Below are 13,118 nucleotides of genomic sequence, written 5' to 3'. Positions count from 1 at the left end.
CCAAATTTAGTAGAATGAACATAACTAGCATTTGGATGGAAGGTTATTTGGAAATGTCAAGACTCTGGCTAGATAGGGAAGTCTTAAAATATTCTGGAAGAAGGCCATAACAAACCTCTTCTTTATTACTGCCAGGCAAATCACACAGAGAGACATTCAAGTGAGCTTGAGAGAGCCCTTTTCCCTTTTGTCTTTACAGCTGCGTGACAAATTTGTTCATTCATCCCTGAGACTGGTTTTGGGAAGCAGGCTTAATATTAGGTAGGGACCTATCTAAAGAAAAGAGGACTTGTGTATAAGAACATAAGAACATAAGAGCCATGCTGAATTGGGCCAAACCCCACTGAGTCCAGCATTCTGTGTCACACAAGGTCCCAACAATTGTACGCGGGGATTTTGAGCAGAAAGAGAAGGCAAGACCCTCCCTTTCCCTTGACACCCAACAAATGGTACCCAAGGGAATCCTGCCTGCCTCAAGCAACATAGAGGCGGCAATTTACAGTATTTACAGCATGAGGGGACAGGTAGCAGTTCTTCATGTTTTGTGGAACTATCTTGATTAAATAGAACTGCTCAAACATTTAGAAGGCCAAAGGTTCTCTCCCTGAGCGTAATGGTGAGAATGAACTTGGCAGGCCAAGGCAAGGAGATGCAACCAAGGGAATGGTCATATAAAAGGGGCCAGAAGCTTAGCGGAGACCCTCTCTAGTTTCTTAGGCTGTAAAGGGGATGGCAGGGAAGAGATATACACTTTTAGACTTGCATAATTCTGTTAACGTAATCTCACAATAAAGTAAAATTATCTTATCTACCCATGTATCCTGTCTACTTTAGCTCACAGATCTGATTCTGGGTCACAATGTGCATTTGCTTAGCTTACAGATTATCTGGCTACTTACTTAACTTTGGTTCTATGCATAGCATTACTATAAATTACTAGGCAACTCAAGATATTTTAGTGTATCTGTTGATATTAGCCATCATTATAGATTTAAAATCTATTTGGATGCAATACCATTTTAATGTAAATGTAAATATTCAATTAAACCATGGTTCCAGGAACCATGCCAAGAGCCATGCAGTAGCATAGCCCTGTTGCAATTATTCGCAAAGGTTTTGATTGTTATATTCCATACTGACTTTCCTGGGACGAGGGCTCTCCAGCTGTCTTTTATCTCTCCCATCTGGACCATAAAGAGGGACATGCTTCAGACCCCAACCATACATGATAGGGCTCAAAGGAGAGCTTTTTCTTTCATAGGGCTGAAATGCTACCGGTTTGGCCCGGTCCGGGCATACCAGTAGTAGTGATGGCTGGTGGTTTGGAGAATTGGTAGTTGCGGCAGCGCGAGCTCTGCCCACCCACCCCAACGTTGCCATTTTCTGATTTTAAACCCTCTGCACATGTGCAGAGTGAAAAAGCAGGTGCAGGAACGGAGCGCAGGTGAAAAAGTATGTGCATGCACGCGAGCACGCACTTCTGAACTGGTAGGGAAGGTAAGTAAATTTCACCGCTGGTCTACACTCTGGTCTACACTCTGAAATAACATCCCTTTGGAAATCAGATGGTTCCTGCTCCCGTTGGCCTGCTGTAAAGTTTGAAGTCTTGGCTCTGTTCTGAAGCCTGGGATCCTGGGGATGGAAACCCCATCTTCTGATTATGTTTTTTATGATTTTTCCTGGTTCCTATACATTTTATGTTTGTTCTGTATGCTTTTTAAGATTGTTAGCTGCCCAGAGTTGAAATATACATTTTCTATTATGTCCTATAATTTATGTCATATAAATCTACTAAATAATAAAAATAGCACTCTGTAAACAACGCTGCTGCTTGATTTCATGCCTCCTCGCAATTTGCTGCTACACTCCAGGAAATTAAACTATTCTAAAAAGCTCTCCTGGCTATATCAAAGAAATTGAAAGCAAGGCTACCTACATCACTGGCCAACTTCTCGTAGTCTTCCATTAGCTGTTCATTCTCTTGATTCACAGCCAGAACCTTGCAGATGCGATTGGCTGCTGTTTCAGCCTATTAACAAGAGAGAAAGAGAACAAGAGAAGGAGAAAAAAACAGTATCATTAGCAAAGATGTTCCAATCCATTTCTAGGAGAACGATACTTGTCCCGTTTTCTTTTAATACTTCAAAAACCTGTTAGTACCACCACTTCTGGGAGATGAGGACGAGAGGCGCATTTTGGGAATTTCAATCTGAATGTGAACTTGTCCAACCTGAAATGTGTGGGTCTTTTAATCCTCTAAAACAAAATCTAAATCCTCTAAAACAAAATTTAAATCCTCTAAAACAAAATCATCAAAGATAAAAGGGCCTGAGTAGAATAGAATAGAATTTTTTATTGGCCAAGTGTGATTGGACACACAAGGAATTTGTCTTGGTGCAGATGCTCTCTGTGTACATAAAAGAAAAAGATACATTTGCCAAGAATCATGTGGTACAACACTTAGTGATTGTCATAGGGGTAAAATAAGCAATGAAGAAACAATCAATATTAATTAATGAGCCGCCCCGAGTCTTCGGAGAGGGGCGGCATACAAATCTAATAAATAATAATAATAAATAATAAAAATAATATTGTAAGTAATCAATGGAAAAAAGAGGGAGAGAAGCAACAAGCCCTGAATTCAGATCTAGATCTCAGTTACAAACAATCTGACGATCCTTTGCACTATTATGACCAGAGGTCTTCAGACTTGGCAACTTTAAGGCTTGTGGACTTCAGCTCCCAGAATTCTCCAGCCAGCATAGCAGGCATTTGGCACAAGCCATATGATGTCACGTGAGTCATAAAGTCATCATGCAAATTATGTAAATGATCTCATAACACGTGACATCACTTGTCCTTTTGAACATGCAGCAAAATGCCGGTGGTTGGGAGTTGTCTATGCTGCAATATTATTTCAACTGAATTATTTGCAAAATTTTACTTGACGGTAATTTTATTTTAAAAACAAGAGCATCTGTTTTGTAACTTTATGTCTTTTGTTCTTGTGGGCTAGCAAACAGTAACCCCAAATCTCTAGTATGTACTACACTGATACTACAATGATGCATTTTGACATCCTAGATTCTTGTGAAGAACTCAATGCATATAAGGGCCAACACCACCTAAAGAATTGGCAGCTGTGACTTCAAATTGTTGTGAATACATAATAATAATTTGCTTGTATTTACAGTACTTTGCTTTGACCAATAAAAATACAAGCTTTCAAATTCCACAAGATTCTTCTAGCAATCTAGATTCTGAGAGCATAATTTGATATATTTTTTATTCCACGTTGAGTCTGTTTTGACTGATGTTTAATTTTAGATATGTCACATAATTTACAGTAATTAAATTCTCAGCTGTTTACAGAACACTGTGCTTTGGCTCATGTAAATACGTATAACTAGTTTAATTAAGCAGGAGGTTAAAATTCCAGCTGTAACTACCTATATTCTTGAGACACTGGTTTGGGAAGCGAGAAATTAGCTTTCCATGTTACAAAATTCCCTTCTTCACATTAATTGCTCATAAAATATATTGTATATGTATAAAACAGAGTGAAAAATACTGATGCACAGAGTTATGTGAATCGATGGTTTCCTCTATCAAGGATTCAATTATTTTGAAGGGATTTTTTTTCAACTGTATTTTTTCACTGCCCTTTGACAGTAAAAAGCTTTCTTGTCCTAAAGTTTCGCTCATCAGAATTGCACTATTTTTCTGGGTCACTGTCCAGTTTTTTTTAAATGGGCATCTTAATTAAAGAACTATGAGTATGAGAAGAGCTTGGACAAAGACACATCCATGGAATTTCCCTGAAAGATGCCAAATTGCAGTGGCTCTGAGAGCTGCAGATTTTATATGTTTTGCTCACCTCTTTGCTTCATTATTACATTTTTAAAAATACAGAATAAACATGGTTATGCAGAATGCATTTGGCTCCTAAGTTAATACATAAATGAAACTCAATATCCGTTTTTTTTCAGGAAACATAAAAAAGACTAAAGCTGAATTAAAAGGCTTTATTTCCAGATATCCACAAAGTAAAAAAAGGATTAAAAACAAGTTATAAGTACCAATTTAGTAATTAAAAATGCTCATGCACTTTAGAGTTATGAAAGTTAGAAGCAGCTGGCGAGGAAAGGAAGCAAACTGACCATAGCAAAGGGTATATTTAGAGAAATACTCAGATAGCACACACACACCCCACACACATACAAATCAAATGAAGGAGAAGCAACCCTACACACACTAACATATCATGACAGGCAGGGGCCCTGTACCTTCAGTGACTCAGTATAACAGAATGAAAGAAGCAGAAAGTTGATCATGTGACCTCCCCTTCAGAGCTGTAGCGGTAATGAGAAATCTGAATGAGAAATGGAGTGACATCAAAGTAAAACACCTAGTCAAGAATTGGGATGGAGATCGAAAAGATAACCATGTGTTCCTAGGCCTGCACCAAAATGCTACACACTCACTGTGCAACAGCCCTGTCAAATAACAAAAATAGGTCAGGGGAAAATTTCAGAGGAACCAAATCCTTGGGTTGAGCCCTCCTCACCCTGATCCCCTTTAAAATGGCCATAGTTCAAGGAGACTCTTAACCAGTGATGGGCTGCCAAAATTTTAACTGCCATGCTATGGGCATGGCTTAATTTTGTGGGCGTGGCTTCGTGGTCATGTGACCAGGCAGGAGAGCTTGCCAGCCATGTGACCAGGTGGGAGTGGCTTGACAATCATGTGACTGAGGGTGGTGGCTTAAAGGTCATGTGACTGGGTGGGAGTGGCTTACCGATCAAGATAAGTTCATAAGTCCACGGAGGGGGCGGCATATAAACCCAATTAATAAATAAGTTTTACAATAGGTGTTTGGACTCTTTTTCAGTTGACTAAGTCACATTATTTGAATAGCCACAAAAAGGACAAATGATAGACAGCATTACTTATTGAGGAGACCAGTAGCATTTTAAGGTTTTTATCATACTGAACCCACAAGGTTCAGTATCATAACAGATTAGGCAAGTAGCTCAATTTTCTTTAATTGCTATAAAAGTTCAGTTCTAGATAATGGTTAAAATGATTAAAGCATTTATAGGTAAAAACATACTCTTTAATTATTTCCTATTTTAAAAGTAATTAAGGATCATACTAAGGTACTAGAGAAGGAAGAACAATTAAAAAAACTATTAAGTATTCAATAAATAGTGCATAAACTTAATACCCCCACTGCATCCACCCTCCATGGGGGCAGCAGCCCATTACTGCCCTTAATCAAGCTAATGTTTTTTTAAAAGGTCATCTAGAACAACTCGCCCTAGGCAACTCACCCCACCTGTCTTGCTATAGGCAGCTCCCCAAGGGACAACTCAACACAGGATCTTATCTTGCTTCAGGTTTGAATCTTCTCAAGTTAGAACTCCTCAAGCCTAGAGTCACCTTGTCCCTTTTATCCCTCTCTTGAAATGTCCTGCATTGAATTGTCCCACGGGGAGTTGGCGGGGGCAAGTCGCCCCATTCCAAAGCCAATGAAAGACATGTTATGTCACGCACACTCTACAACCAGGCCATTTCTGAGTCAGGTTCATCCTCATTGTGCCTCTTGTGTACCTAGAGTTAAACAGGCGGTTATGCCTTCCCCTAAACCAAGGGCTTTTGCATTACTTTAGATTTTGAAAAAAAGTAAACTTGAATCCCTCTCTTCCAGTCCTAAGATACCAAAGGGAGAAGCTAAAGTGGCTTTGTATTTCTTAATTCTTTCACTTTCTTGCAGGTAGATTATGGGGATGTGAAACTTAAGGCTTCCTACCTCCACTCCCCACTTTTATACAATTTACTTGGTCGGGGGCTTTTTGTGAAACAAATCAGGAAGAATGACTTTGTCAGTAACCACAATTTTGGGGACATGTTTAAACAGGGAGCACAAGCCTATAAATTATACCATGATGTATGGAATTCCTTCTGATTATAACTAAGTCATCTAATAAGTTCTGTCTTGACTATTAACCAATTCCAGGTGAGACACTTCCTCTTGATCTGGGTCAGACTCATCATATTAATCAGTAGTGGGTTCCTACCAGTACGGTCGACGCCATCGTACCACTAGCGAAAAGTTGAGCTGCGCACACAGCTCTGTGTCTCCATCATGCACGCACATCCCCACGAGAGATTTTGCTTCCTGCGCATACGCAGAAGCAAAATCTCACTTGGATGCGCATGTAAGCTGGAGACACAGACCTGCGCGCATAGCACACCAGTAGCAGTGAGATCGGCAACCCCCGCCTGATGTTAATATGAACATAGCTCACACAGCAATAGCATTTAGACTTATATACCACTTCATACTACTTTAGAGCCCTCTCTAAGCAGTGTATAGAGTCAGCATATTGCCCCCAACAATCTTGGTCCTCATTTTACCGACCCCAGAAGGTTGAAAGGCTGAGTCAACCTTGAGCCTGGTGAGATTCGATTTGCCAAACTGCTGGCAGAAATAGCCTGCAAAACTGGACTCTAACCACTGCACCACCGTACATATTAGACTTCAACTCTCACCATCCCCATCCAACTCATGGTTTTGTCCAATTCCTCTCACTGGGAAAGGCTGATATTCAATCAGTTATTTTTAATAAACTTTCCACCAGCTATTTGTTCCGTGAGAACAAATCTAACAAGTCTTCTAACTGAGAAAAGATTTCTAACAAGATGGGTAACAATGATAATTGCAAGGCTAAAATAGGATCACTGGTGGATGGAAATGTTATTTTAACAACCATGTTCACCTTTCACTCAAATAAATAAAATAGTGAATTGTTATTTAAAGTGAGTAGCAAAAAGTATATATTTCTATTTATTTACTGACAAGGGTTTCAGTTAACACACTGAAACCTGCTGGAAAACGTCTGTCAAATTGCTATTTTCCAAAGAAATGAAACCGAATCTACAGTATGAATTCAAAGAAAGCTCTTTGATTGTAAATATGGTAAGTTTAAAAGCCAGCTCTGTATATGTTGATGTATATACTCTGCCTTCTGCTACATTTCATACTATTTACAGAAGAGGATTTTCCATCATTCTCAAGCAGAACTGAGCAAATTTTCTGGCACCATTCTAAAACAAAACTTGTATTTATAATCCATGTTGTCTCTTAAGCACAGAAACAGCTTTAGAAAAGGTAAATGTGACACCGGTATTTGAAAACCTGGGTTTCCCATTTAAAATAATTGATATAAATTCAATTTATATTCCCAGTTTTCTCAAACTAAACTTTTCCTATTTAACAGAGTGAATGAGTAAAATGTGTCCTTTTAAAACACATACCTATCTGCACACATTAAAGAAGATCTGCTGTAAGTAACATCCATCTGCAAAATATACTGCTCAAAAAAAAATAAAGGGAACACTTAAACAACACAATGTAACTCCAAGTAAATGAAACGTCTGTGAAATCAAACTGTCCACTTAGGAAGCAACACTGATTGACAATCAATTTCACATGTTGTCAGCACATTCAACTTTGTACATGACAAAGTATTCAATGAGAATATTTCATTCATTCAGATCTTGGATGTGTTATTTGAGTGTTTCCTTTATTTTTTTTGAGCAGTGTATATTCTCTAAATTTAAGCACATTAAGTTGTAGGCCCTATTCTATCATTTCCAAGGCGACAATGAGGTACTACTGGAAATAGCTCAATCAGAAACTAATGCAACTTATCAGCTACATATGAACTGGGCCTGCACATTCAACTTAGTTTATAATATTTTAGTTTAATGCAAACTTTGAAACCCTTTAGGCTTGACAAATTATTTTAGGAAAACAAATAAAAATGTGCATGCTAATTGTTATAGTAATGAGATTGCATAATGGAAAGTTAGGGTGAAATTCCTAAGATTGCCTTGTGCAGTGAGCAATATCAGCTGTTCTCAAGTGAGCACAAGGATCCAACAAGAAGCTGTAAGAATATGGACTAAAGGCTGCTTTCCTCTTGATAGCTTATACTCAGGTATGGGTAAATGCATTAATGCCAATTCTGAATGACACACATAAGCTGTTGGTTGTTTTTTTTACAAAATGCACGCAATCAGTGAAACGGAATCCATAGAAAGCAAATACAGGCTGTGCCCAAGTACAAAAATAGTCAAGGGAAGAGCAGCTAGCTGTATGGCATGGGGGGTGGGAATAATCAATGGAGAGATGATTATAGAGATTTTTATTTTAAAAAAAACCAAAATAAAGCTAAAAGGGTAAGAAAACATCGCAAATGACACAAAGTAAAAATAATGCCAAGAACACCACTGAGTGGCAGAAGACGACAAAAGAGGTGGAAGCAAGGACGAGCAAGAAAAAGAAAAAGAGTATGCAGAAACTCTTGTAAATACAATCTAGCCTTAGGACTAGATATTAATACAGCTGTACCCCAACTTGAACCCCAGCAAGTGTATTGGAGTGTAAATGTAATTCTTCACTCCAATGTAGGGTTTGTAGAGTCCCAGGTTGGGGAAGTAAGGTAAGACAGGACTTAATACTGCATTTAAGTCTGCGGAGAGGGGCGGAATACAAATCTAATATATTATTATTATTATTATTATTATTATTATTATTATTATTATTATTATTATTAAGGTGGCCTTAGAGTTTAGGAAAGACCTGAGATCTTCATAAAGACTCCTGAGAAGTCTTTTGCTAATCTGCCAAAATTGGACACATTTCTCTTCTTTTTTTAAGAAAGTTGTTTTGGGGAGGTCCATGTAGGCATGTTCTGATCACATTGATATTAAAACACTATCAACAGGTGGGAAGCAATTTGGTGGGTTTTTTTCCGGATTACATATATCCTAATGAGCACGTTTATATCTACAATTATAAACAAGCTGGAATCTTTAACTCTCCTATTCGTATATATAGCCAAGAGCAATGGAATTCTCTTGCTTATTAAAAAAAAACCCAGAAATAAAACCTTTTGAATGGCTGGCTTTTTCCCCCACTACAGGAAACAAATCATATAAAATGTCATTCATGTATAGCTTTTTAAGATAGATGGATGGATAGATAGATAGATAGATAGATAGATAGATAGATAGATAGATAGATAGATAGATACAGAAACTATAGCCTGCAGAGAAAATTCAGAATGAAAGCTCTACTCCTCCATAAGGAGGAGCTCTTTAATATTTTCCTGCCAAAGGCTGCCTGATCTCTATTTTGCCTCTCTCTCAGGGGAAAAAAAGAGAGCCATGTTTCCTTCCATTTATGGGATATTTCTAGTTTATCCTCCACAAGAACTGGGATAAAGGTTCAATTTGAGAGGAAACCATGTTTTAGAAGAGGGGAAAAAACATTAGAAGAGTTTAAAAAGGACCTCTTGGTATGGGAAGTCTGTATGGTTGCACTTGCAAACCATCTGAAAAGGAGAGGAGTGGCTGAGCTCTACTTGCAGCAGAATCTCACCTTCTAGTGCAATGATAGTTATTGCCACACTACTAAAACACCTATAAACTGGCCTTTTTTAAACATCCCCCAAATGTTTCACTACTGTAACTAGTAGATGAGTGCTATATCAGACTTGAACCAGGGGTCCCCAAACTTGGTAACTTTAAGACCTGTGGATGTCTACTCCCATAATTCTCCATTCTGGGAGTTGAGGTGCACAAGTCTTAAAGTTGCCAAGTTTGAAGATCTCTGGTCTTGAAAAACAATCGGGCTTAAGAAGTTCCAAAGGATTCTGCAGAGAAAAGGAAGACTTTGAGGAAGCTTCCCACTTGGAGAAGACATGAACATTGTCAAATAAAGTAAATAAAGTTTCCTTAATTTGGATTAGTGTCAATATAGCCTGGGAGTTGTAGGTGGAAAACTATGTCTAAGGAAAATGCAGAGTTCTTCTACGTCGCAAGCTCTGGGATTAATCCCTTGCCCAATATATTCATGTCTATCCAGACAGAGGACTGAGTCGTAACTGGGGGAGGAAAGCAGAAAGAGCTCAGGAAAGTTAATGGTCTTGTTTTTTTTTAAACCCCCAAGATATTAAGAATGATTTATATTAGAGCTCAAATTGAAAGCCAGCACTGGATTCCATATCTGTAAGAGTTTATAATATTGTCCTCTAAATTTGGTGGGCAGGAAATAGGAGGAGGAGGAGGGATGGTTAGGAGTAAAGGCTCACCTTCTGCGCACCTGAGAAGGCGTGGTAGTAACATGAAACATAGGTCATAATGGCCTTCTCATCCGGCCTTAGCGTGCCTATAATATCTGTGCAAAGAAGGAGAAGAGGTTGAAAGGATAAAGTAAGAAGCAGCACACAGAATAAAATAAAACAGTCATGGGTGATAAGAGAGGGGGGGGACTTCCCATCATGCATTGCAGGACAGGCCAAACAGATTTCCATGCGGAGTGCTGGGAATTTGAATCAGAATATGACTGGCAGAATTGGCTTTGTGGACTCCGTGAAACTATTACCACCACCCCTGTCAGTTTTACGTGATACTATTGAACTTGCTTTTTTTTTTTAATTAACACATCTCCACAGTCAGTATATTCAGCCCACTTGGAAATGGGCAAAATTAAGATTCAAAGAAACCAACTCAAGTAGACCTAGCAAAATAAAACAAGGTTATAACTTCTTTGGATGAGTTATTTGTTTGCTAACCTTTGTACTCATGAAAAACTTTGATAACTTTTGAGTGAATTAACCTTTTGGCAAATTAGAGCCAAAGTATATCTTGGGAAATATTGTCAGCACTCCCTTCTAAAACAGTGTAACTTCCAGGTTGCATGACTACTGCGAATGAACATTTTCATCAACAGAATTTCTGTCTTACTAAAAGTTGCTATATCAGAACAAAGAAGCCTTGCTTTTATTTCAACACGTTAGCTTTCCTTAAAGAGAGAATTATTGCCAAGGGGAAACAACTACTCATGGAAATAGATTATATGCATCGTGTGATCCTTCTGGTCAGGCAGATCAGCCCTTAGTGCCATCTTATGAAATACACCCAATGCCCAGAAATCTCAGGTTTGTAATTGCAGAATAAAAGGGGAGGAATTGAATGCTTGTTCTTTCAGACATGTGCAGCAAAAAAGCTCTGGGATTAATCCCTTGCCCAATATATTCATGTCTATCCAGACAGAGGACTGAGTCGTAACTGGGGTTGGAAGGCAGAAGTGCCCCCCAGTATTTAAATTAACAGTCCTTATCTGATTGGATGAGGTCAACCCATCTTGGATGATAGATCCATCCACTATGGAGAACAACTATGCCATATTATCAGATTAGATACTGGATTACTATTCAAGAAATGGTAGACTGAACTCAATTATAAGGTTAATGATATCATAGGGAAATTTTAGAAATGTACTTCATACTGAAAATATTTAATCATTTGGAACATTTGAAAAAATATAACAATTGTGTTAGATTTGCTTCTGCTTTGTTTTAGAAGACATATCTATCTCAAACCAAAAGTTGAGAGGCCTATCTTAAAGTTGAGTTCAATACAGTTCAACAAGTTTGACAGTCACCTGTTTGAATTCCTACAAAATTCAGAATAAGCATGTATATTTAAGAACATACATTTTTTTTGTAAAGTAACCTCAAGCCCATTTAGTCCAGAATTATTTTGTAAATATTCCCCAAATATTTAAGGGGATTTTGGTGATTCTTCTATCTATTGCTGTCTTGAGTCAAATTTTATATGTTTTAATTGTCTTTTTTGAAGTGGTTTGCAAGTTCAAACTGAGAAAGGCAAGCTTATCTAATCCACTTTCATACTGCATCTTTGTTTAGAATTGTAAGGTTAATTTTCCAAATTTCTGTTTTCATGCTCATGTGCATCTGTATCTTCTAAATGAAACCTGGGGAACATCTGTCAGCCTGAATCTTAATACTAAATCATCCATGCACCTGATCTGTAATAGTAGTTTCTTATTTATACCGCAGTTCATTGCAGCAACTCAGGATTAGTTCCTACTGAATTCAATCACATTTACTTCTAAGCAAATGTGGGTACTACTGCAAAAGCCCCTTTGATCCAGAACAAATTGTGAGACAACAAGGAACAATTGATTCATTAAATTATAATCTTCAGTGATACATTCTTACTTGGAGAATGACCAACATTTCAGGGGATTAAAAGAAAAGAATGTAAACATACTTATCTATGAAATCCAGCCATTTGCAAGATTGTGCAGTTTTACAAAACACGTATGACAACTTATCTTGAGGGGGTAAAGATCTTCTGACATCAGCAAAACAATTTGGCACAAAATAACATGAGGGCTATTTAACTGTCGACTTCTACAAGTACAGTAGTCCCTCACCTATCGCTGGTGTTACGTTCCAGACCCGGCCGCGATAGGTGAAATCCGGGATGGGGAATTTATCGACTGATAGTACTTATTTAAGTATTTATATTGTAATTGTTTGGTAAGTTTTCATTGTTTTAAATGTTTATAAACCCTTCCCACACAGTATTTATTTTAGATACAGTATTTAAATACAGTATTTACAATTTTAGATTTTTTTTTTTTTTTTAAACCTGCCGATCGAGTTCGGCAGGCTGTTTAAATCTGCCAATCGACTTCCTCAGAAACCCGCGAACCAGCGAAGATCCGCAAATGATTTTTCTCATTAATATTTCTTGAAAACCCGCGATGAAGTGAAGCCACAGTAGGTGAAGCGCGGTATAGCGAGGGACTACTGTACTTCATTCACAAAGTTGTATTGCTGAGGCATCGTGGATGAGGAACATTTTTGCAGAAGCCCAGTTATTTATTTTCCTGGTTAAAATGAGTGTCCCTGAAGATCGCCTCAGAAGAAATGCTTGCAACTGAGTGGGTCAAGGGAAGGCTCCTAGTGCTTTCAAAGAGGCCACAAGACTTATACGGAGAATGGCTTGGCGTTGCATCACTGACTGTAGAACTGTATTTGATTAATACGCACTCCCAGATACCTATACACTTGGAGTACCACTAAGACAACCCTGCTCTCAAATAATAATAACAAAGATGCCCAAAGCTAGATAGGAAAGAGAAGGAAAGAGAAAGAGAGAGCAAGAAAGAGGCTTGGACATTAGCAAGAGGATCAGGTGCGCTGTGTGAAAGGAGCTTGGAATCCTGCGAT

The 13,118-nt window shown here is 38.2% G+C and overlaps 1 protein-coding gene across 3 annotated transcripts in view; it reads right to left on the bottom strand.

Annotated features, from left to right (window-relative positions):
• The window catches only part of ACTN1 (actinin alpha 1), a 144,559-nt gene that overhangs the window by 32,522 nt on the left and 98,919 nt on the right, over window positions 1–13,118 (bottom strand). For all 3 annotated transcript variants that reach the window (XM_070758792.1, XM_070758782.1, XM_070758800.1), the window contains exon 9: window positions 1,937–2,029. In XM_070758792.1, the coding sequence (XP_070614893.1) occupies window positions 1,937–2,029 (93 nt within the window). The remainder of the gene's footprint in view (window positions 1–1,936; window positions 2,030–13,118) is intronic.

This window comes from Erythrolamprus reginae, chromosome 1 (assembly GCF_031021105.1).
Source record: "Erythrolamprus reginae isolate rEryReg1 chromosome 1, rEryReg1.hap1, whole genome shotgun sequence".
NCBI classification, from domain to species: domain Eukaryota; kingdom Metazoa; phylum Chordata; class Lepidosauria; order Squamata; family Dipsadidae; genus Erythrolamprus; species Erythrolamprus reginae.
This window is presented reverse-complemented; position numbering and strand designations above follow the sequence as displayed.